This window comes from Tupaia chinensis, unplaced genomic scaffold (assembly GCF_000334495.1).
Source record: "Tupaia chinensis unplaced genomic scaffold, TupChi_1.0 Scaffold142716_1, whole genome shotgun sequence".
NCBI classification, from domain to species: Eukaryota; Metazoa; Chordata; class Mammalia; order Scandentia; family Tupaiidae; genus Tupaia; species Tupaia belangeri.
The window spans coordinates 4,155,095-4,163,211 of NW_006202562.1; the positions used below are offsets into that span (position 1 = coordinate 4,155,095).

General features: G+C 52.4%; 1 protein-coding gene across 1 annotated transcript in view; it reads right to left on the reverse strand.

Moving 5' to 3' along the window:
• The window catches only part of PAX1 (paired box 1), a 9,217-nt gene extending 9,092 nt beyond the window's left edge, over positions 1–125 (reverse strand). The window contains exon 1 of the mRNA XM_006163662.1: positions 9–125. Coding sequence (XP_006163724.1) covers positions 9–125 — 117 coding nt within the window. The remainder of the gene's footprint in view (positions 1–8) is intronic.
• Between the last annotated feature and the right edge of the window lie 7,992 nt (positions 126–8,117).

An 8,117-nucleotide genomic window follows, 5' to 3' on the forward strand; every position in this document is an offset into this window, starting at 1 on the left:
CCGGAGACGCGCTGTGCGCGGCCGCCGAGCGCGCCGCCGCCCACCCCAGGGCCTGCCGCCGCTGCTACCGCGCGCTCCCAGGACACGCTCCACGCCCGCGACCCAAGGCCCAAGGTGAACTTCATCCGATTGGAAGAAATTCGTCTGACCGGGAGGCTGCAGCGTGCGAGAATCAATTTGACGTGTCCTCCACGTCAATCTCGGCAGTCACGCCGGAGACGCGCGAGTTGGCAGCTCATTGGTTCCCGTCACTGCGCCCTGGCGCCCCCCTCCCCGCCCTGAAACTCTACCCTGTCCTCCGTCCTTCCCCCCTCGGCTCTCCTCCACCCCCTCCGGAACTCACCCCCCTTACACACACACACACACACACACACACACCCCCAAATGGAGCTGGGTCTGGGACCCTCCACCGGCCCCAAACCCCTTGCTGTCCCCTACCCCTCTGGCATTGGGAATGATGGCAAAGTCATTTCAAATTGATTAGTAGTATTAGTACAAGCATCACTACTGGTAGCTCTAGTTTGGGTTTTGATTTTCGTTTTCTTACCACATCCACCACCATTACAAATAAGGTCGCAGAGAATAAAAGTTGATGGTGGCAAGTTTTTCCAGTGTGGCTGCATCCAGCTCCACTCCTTTTCTGGGCAGGGCCCTCCTTAAGAGTGAGATCAGTACCTGGACTCGGTGGAAGCCATGGACGTGTCTGCACCATGCCTGTCCAGGAGGGCCCAAGGAGGCTAGTGTGCGGCTTCCCCCACCTTTCCCGTTTCTGGTGGACTCCCTAATCCTGCTCTCAGGGACTCTTACAATGACCAATAGCCATCTACTCCCTCAGAGTAATGGGGTGATTTCAGTGACCCCAGAGAGGTCATTCCAGATCCGGTCTCCTACAGCCAGGCCTACCCATAGGACTCATTCGTCTTCAAGAGATGGCACTGGCAGAAAAGAGATTCCAACTTGTGGTCTCCAGGAGCACAGATTCGGTGTCCTGTGACCTCAAGTGTGTCCTAGAGGTCCTCTGGAGGCAATATGCATAGGCCCAGCTCCAGGCCTGCAGACCCAAGTCCCCCTTCCGCAAGCCCCAGGTTCCTGTGGCATCTGGCACCACTCATTCACAGACAGCCTGACCTAGCCATCCTGCAGCCCCTGCGGCACCCTTGCCTCCAGAAGGTCTCTGTAACACCACAGAATGGTCCTTGCTCCTTCTAAGGTGTGTGTGGTAGGGGAGTCGCAAGACCTTCAAGCCCTTGGTCCTGGCCTAAAAGTTAACCAGCACCATCCTGGAAGAGTCCTGGACACCCAGGCCAGTCTCTAACCACAACCACCCACGAGTGATCCAGGAGAGCCAGGAGAGAGCAGGTGAGGGGAGGGCTCCCGACTTTGCACCAAACTAACTTGAGGAGGCCACCACCAGGGGGTTTGGCCCTAGGGGCCAGTAAGTGTCAAGGGCATTGGGCTGAACTTGGCAGGAGAGCAAGAGGGAGGAGGAGTAGGAAGGAGAGTAGGAACAGCTAAGATTCCTGGGGCTCCTCCAGAGACCAGAAAAGCCCCCTGCCTGAGAGCTGTGAGCTCTGCACTACACGGGCCAGGAGGCCAGGAGGCTCTGAGGGGTTGATTAGCAGAGCCTGGGGAGACAGACAGAGGTCCTGACACCTTCTCCTTCCCTGCCTGCCAGACAGCATCCCAAGCTCTTGATCAGCCTGTATGGAAGTGTCATCTAGGGACCCTGAGCCCTCCCTCAATCCTGGGCTCTCTCTGAAGGGTGTGTACTGAGCCCTGCAGGGCTGGGGCTGGGGGTCACTGGCAAACATTACCTTGGGGAAGGGGGAATAACAGGTTCAAAAGAAATGAGGCTCTTGCTCTCTGGCAGCACGGAGAACACAGTGCAGCCTCTGGCTTGGAGAACAGCTTGGAGGGGACTGGGGCAGGGAAAGCTTTGGGGTGTACTGGCCAGAGAGTGAGGTAGTGAGGAATGGGGACTCCATTGGAAAGATCAGGCTCATTCCAGATAGCACAGCGGTAGTGTAAGGACTGAAAGAGGAATGGTTAGGATCCAGGTGGGCTCCGTGGTACCAGGAGCACTGCAAGGAGCAGAGCGCTGAGCATGCGCGATGCCAGCGGAACTGAAGCTCCGAAGCTGCCCGGAGTGGGGTCATGTCCCACTCAGTTATCTCCAGTGTTCTGGAGCCTGCCAGCCTCTGATCTAAGCTGCTGTGCCCAAATTTCAAGTCGGGAGTGAGATACCAAGAAAGATTGATTTCTGGACCTTGGGTCTGGGAGATACGAGAAATACAGGATCTGTGCCTCATCCCCTATGGGTCTCCTTGATCCGGTAAAGTAACTACAGCCATTTCCCCCGCTATAGATGTGGAGCCGCCAGGTGCACTCAAAAATAAAAGAGAATAAAGCCAGCTGTGCCGCCATGAGAGCAGGTCCCCCCACCCACCGGTCAGGGAACTTCCACTTCACCTAGCCAGCACGTTTCGGGGGCGCTGGCCAGGAAGGACTCCCAGGTGACACTCTCCTGCTCTCCCCCAAGGTCTCCCACAGCTGGGAATAGGGTTCAGGAGAGAGTCAGGGATGGGGACCGCGGGCTCCCAGGGGTAGCGGATCCCGCGGGGCCTCGCCTCACCCTCGTGGGCTCCACAGCAGTCAGCTGCTCGCGGTCGGGACCACACAACGCTCGCGGCCGCCCCCTGTACGGCGCGGCATCGGGGAAAAGTCTTACAGTTTGTCGCCCCCTGTCGGCCCCCGGTCAGGCTCCGACGGTCCCGCGCAGCGAGCCGGATTAGGGGCGAGGTGGCCCAAGGGTGGGATTGCAGAAGAAATAGAAACGTCTCTCCCGCCCAACCTCCCGGGTATGCGGCGTGGCGGTCTCCATGGCCCGGGGAGGCTACTGGTGATCGCCGAGCGCGCAGAGGTGAAGGGCTCACGGGGTCTGCATTTTGCCCTGATTTGGCCCAGGAGCTGTGCGCGCCCTGAGCTCAGCGAGCGACAAAGCGAAGAGCGACTTCCAGGGACGCCGCAGTCTCCGAGATGAGAGCGCCCGCACGAACCCGGGACTTGCCTCGTTCGACTGCGGCATGAGGGCTGATCTGAGGGCCTCCGAGCGGCCTGGGGACATGACCCAAGTCTCCCAAGGCGAGAAAGGAAGGAGAGGCAAGCTCAGTGCCTAACGCGTGAGTCAAAGAGGGGGCATGAAGTGGGTGCCTTTCCTGCGGCTGGCGGTGGGGAGGCTTTCTGATGAGTGGTCTTTGGCCTTTCCCTGACTGAGTTGTGAACGCAGCACCCCACACTTCAGGCTGCAGGATAGCCAGGGGCTCTGCACAAGGCCCCTTGGAGCAACACGTCCCCTGGGTCGCTCTGATTTTTGGTTGGACTGTTTCAGGAGTTATTTGGATGTGAAACGAAATGTGTAACAGGCAGTGGTATTTCTGGGACCCAAGCATTTCAGGGTTTCCAGAAGAAACCTAAGCAAGGAGGTGAAAGTACGACAGGGGTCCCGCAGGTGCGCGTTTTGCTTCTGCTGAGAAGTAACCAAAGGCAGAAAATACAGGCGACATTTCCGGAGGCACCCGGGCCTGGGCTTAACCGCGAGCAGTAGCCGAGGTACCCACCCACCTTCCGCCTGGGTCGCGGGGTCGGGATCCCAGGATCCTCCGGACCGGGACCGCACCTGGGCCTACCAGCTCAGCCCTGCTCCAGGGGCGGTTGGCTCAGCCTGCCTTGGCTCTTGCTGTGCGCTGTGCCCGGGAGCCGGGTGGTTCAAACCGCAGTCTTTTCCTCTTCTTACTTCTTAAAAACACCAAGCAGGCTACGCGCTTTACATTCCAGTTTATATCGCCGCCCCCGCCTCCCAGTTTTGCGAAGATCTCGTCACACCACACTTTATTATTATTATTATTTTTGGAGAGGTTGTTTTTTGTTGTTTGTTTTGTTTTTGTTTTTTGCTATAGGACGCGTGCGCTTGCCAGAAAGACAGAGACAGACTGAAAGCGAGAAATCACTCCCCAGGGGGGATGACCACACCACAAGCCCTTCTCCTCCATTCTCCTCTCGGGATCTTGGGCATGCACGCACGCGAACCAGGCATGAGTTTAAGCCACTGGGTCAGGGATTCGAACCGCGGTCGACTACATGGAGTTCAGCGACATAGCCATTACGCTAACTGCTGGTCCCCCACACTTTAAAATAATAATAAGAAATCTTATAAAGAACTAAATTAGAAGCGGCTACCTGCAAGGGAATGTATGGGGAGAACTGAGCCACACCGGAACGCAAACAGCCAACTAGCTCCGGGTCAAAGAGAATAAGGGAAATCTCGACCAAGGCCACCCGGGGAGGAGCTGCCTAGGGATGGGGTGGAGAGTAGGGATGGGGAGAAGGATTCCGCCAGCCGGTCCAGGGACTTCAAACGCTGGACTGGTGCCTCTCCTCCCCGGGAACTCTCAGGTGGGGGGCGCGTTGCCTCCCGGCACCTGCCTGGTTCCCGACTCCCCAGACCCCAGAAGAAAGGCGCTGAAGAGCATGCCGGTTAGCACCGAAACAGAGCTCCAGGAACAAGGAATATCGTTCTCCGCTCTGCGCAAAGCCGGTTTTCCCTTGGCCTGCTTGTGCCTGCAGAGGTCTTGAAGGTGGTTCTTCGCGTTCTGTTCTGTTCGCTAGCCTGAAAATGTCTGTTATTGGGGATGGCACGCCGTTTCCGCCCACACTGGCTAGGGCATACACTGGCTACAGCGCAGGTAATGTTCTTGGAAATGCACGGAGAGAGAGAATTAAATAATATTTTTTCCGTTTCTCCAAAGTGGAAATGAATAAAAAAGAAATAGACTAATATTTCTCCCCTAAATAACCAAACAGTGGAGGGCCAGAGGTTCTAAGTTCCTTTTGGAAGCATAGGGGAAAAAAATCAGAAAGCAAATTTGAGAGACACCCCCCCACACACACACACACACAGAGGAAATAAACAGAAGGGAACTGAGCATCACAAATGAAGAGCTAAGATACTTTCTACCCTGGGATGCAGGGAACTTTTACATTTATATCATTCCTTTTTGAAATCGAAAATTTTTCTAAAATTTCACTATAAAGTGCTGCTGTGCCCAAAGAGAGAGAGAGAACGTGAATGAGAAAGAACCCCTCCCTCCCCCTCATGGCCACACCATGATCTCCTGCCTCCATTTTCCCCGGAGATTTCCTGGGGTGTTTGTCTCTGTGTTGGGACTCGAGAGAGCATACTTGCCCATGTGGGATCCAGACGCCTTAACCGCACCACAATACCACCGGCCGTAGAAACATTCTAAACATTGCATTTGGTTGATAAAAATAAACCACTGAAGTCTGGTGCCCTTTGCAAGAAGAAATGGCTTCTTTGAGCCTTCTGCAGGAGTTCCAGTCCTTGCAACTCTCACGCGGATACCCTTACGGGGTGAAATCCAAAGTTCCAGTTGTTGCTGTTGTTTCCCTGGTAAAGAGCACAGAGCACGGATAAGCCTTGATGTCCACTTATATAAAAGTTCCTACACTGTGCAATTAGAGTTATTTCATTTTGCTAACAAAGAGAGCCTGCAGACAGCTCTATTCACTAGTCAGAATTCCACCTTTGCAGTGAGCGCTCACAAATGTTTATGTGACAGTGCTGAGAGTCTACATAGCAATATTAAAGTGAAAATATTTGGGAAACTGAAAATTCCCATGGAGCATATCTCCTGGGTACTTGGAAGAAGAGCAGTATCAGCGAAGCCAGTGTGGTAGGACAGAAGTGGCGTTTGGGAAAGGATTAGAGCTTGGCTGTGTGACACACAGGCAGTGGAGGACAAGGGACTCCTGCAGGCTCGAGGACGTCCCTGCAAACAGACTCGATCAGCCTGCAATATTGACACACGTGACACATCCACACTGGCCCAGCCTAATTAAAACCAGCCGGAAACTCGCAGCCCTTGAATGAAGGACAATGCTTTAGAAACATCTGCTCCTCTGTGGACATCAACCTTGGAGGATGGACATGACACTGAAGAACACAGCGTAGCCCTTTGTCTTAATTTAGTCTTGTTTACCTGGATTCTTCTAGTTTCTGATTAAATGTCAGTCCTCTCTAATCTTCATCTCAAAAGCATAGTCTGAGCCCTGGAAACAGGGGAGTTGGGAGGTTTGCAGGCTGTTTTTGTTATAATACTTCAGTATTACTATTTTGTAACCATACTCTTCAGCCACAGAACATGAACATCTGCAGGTGTAGTTTTCAGATTCTTCCGCAAACAGACAGCAAGGCCAAAGTCCTGACCCATTTCTGCCATGATTAAAATTACAATTCACAGTAAGATGGTAATGATCTTTTTTTAAAAAATTCAGCATATTATTTAGAAACATGGCTGTTTTGGAATAAAGGCTTTGTTACACTGAAGTCTTAAAGCTCCTAGTGCTTGGGTCCTGGTGTATTATCAAAGTAGGATCTCCCTCATATTCACTTAACTTATCATATCCACATCTCTGTTGTCTCTCCCTGCAAAAGCACTTAAATCATTCGTCCTGTGAGAAGTCTTATGACCAGGTTCGTTTAAGGTACCAATAAGGTTTTCATTTGTTAGTAAGTTTTTATTGCCTGCTAGGCAATCGCTTTGCACTAATTATTGTTGCTATTCTTTTATCTCCAAGTGCTGTGACATCCCAATGCCTGCTACATGTATGTGCACACGTGTGTACATGGGTATGTGTGTGTGCGCGTGTGTATAAAGTATGTTCGCAGCGTGGTGATGGTTTTAATTTTCTTCTCCCTCCCCCTTGTGTATAAGCTATGGGGTTTTATTGAAGACCCGTAATGCCTCCGGTTTTGATTTAGTGTTTGGGAGTTTGTGATCTCATTGCCCGGTATGGAAAATATTAGACAGGGTCTGCAGATTGCATGCAGGAAAAGACCCTCGTCACCACTGCGAGTGAACACTCGTCCCCAGCGCTGCCATAAGCCATCCAGAGCCAGCGCTCAGTGCTTACGCGGTTGGATAGAGAGGACTTCAGCCAGACTTGCTTTTGCAAAGTGTTCTTTCAGAAACTGATTCTCCATGGTGGCTGTTTATTGGCATTACCAGGGCAGTCTTAGAACAGCTTGAGCTCCCTCTCATAAATTCTGGTAGGAATCATTTGGGCTGCAGCGTGGAAGCAGGAGTTTTCAGGCACTGCCCAGGTGATTCTAAAGCGCATTAAAGTTTGAGAGTTTCTGCTTTAAAGGAAACTCCGAAGGGAAGGGACGGTGTAACCTGATACTTGTTGCTTTGCAATTGTTTTCCAGGATGCCGGATGAGAGGTAAGCGGCAGGCTGGCCTCGCCTCTGTGGATGCCCTACAAGGACATAGGGAAACTTGTTTAAATACAAATCTAAACGGCCTCCCCCCCTGCCCGTGCATGTAGGCATTTTCACAATGTCACTCTGGCCCCTCTTGGAAACAGCTGACAAGGAAGACCACTGCCCTCTCCGTCTGTTTGCTGCCCCAGATTTTCCAAGAACCCCGTCTTTCTGCTCTCACACAGGTGAGCCCAGCCTCCTGGCTAAGCACAGCCATGTGCACAGGGAGCTGGGGGTGGCAAGGAGTCAGGGATTGATTTAGCCACTTGTGCCGACAAAGATCAGCTCAGGAGAGGTGGCAATGAATCGTGAATGCTCCCCAAGGGGGGAATCCGAATAATTGCCTTGTCTGAGAAGGTGGGAGTTGAACTCAACTTTTAACACAGTTAAATAACAGTTCTCTGGACACCCAGATAGCCGGAGGGGGGCTCAACATAGCTTAGTATTGTTATGATTATTCGTGTTAATTGTTTAATTCCCCGGGTGGAGGGGAACATTTTCATGCTGGCCTTGGTGGGTCCCATATGGTGGACTGAGAACTGCTTCCCTGCCCCTCCAGACCTGTGATAAAGATCGAATTGTGATAGCAGCGTCCATCTCTTAGTCTGGAAGAAGAACAGAGGAGGGAGGAAAAAACAGAAAGAAGGAAAAACACCTTGCTTAATTAACCCCATCAAGGTCTCAGAAATAGGTTAAGAGAAAGCTTCTCAGTTTCATTAGTCTCGTCGTCTTGGTAATAAATGTTAAGATCCAAACCGCTTTATCTTACTGGATTTGT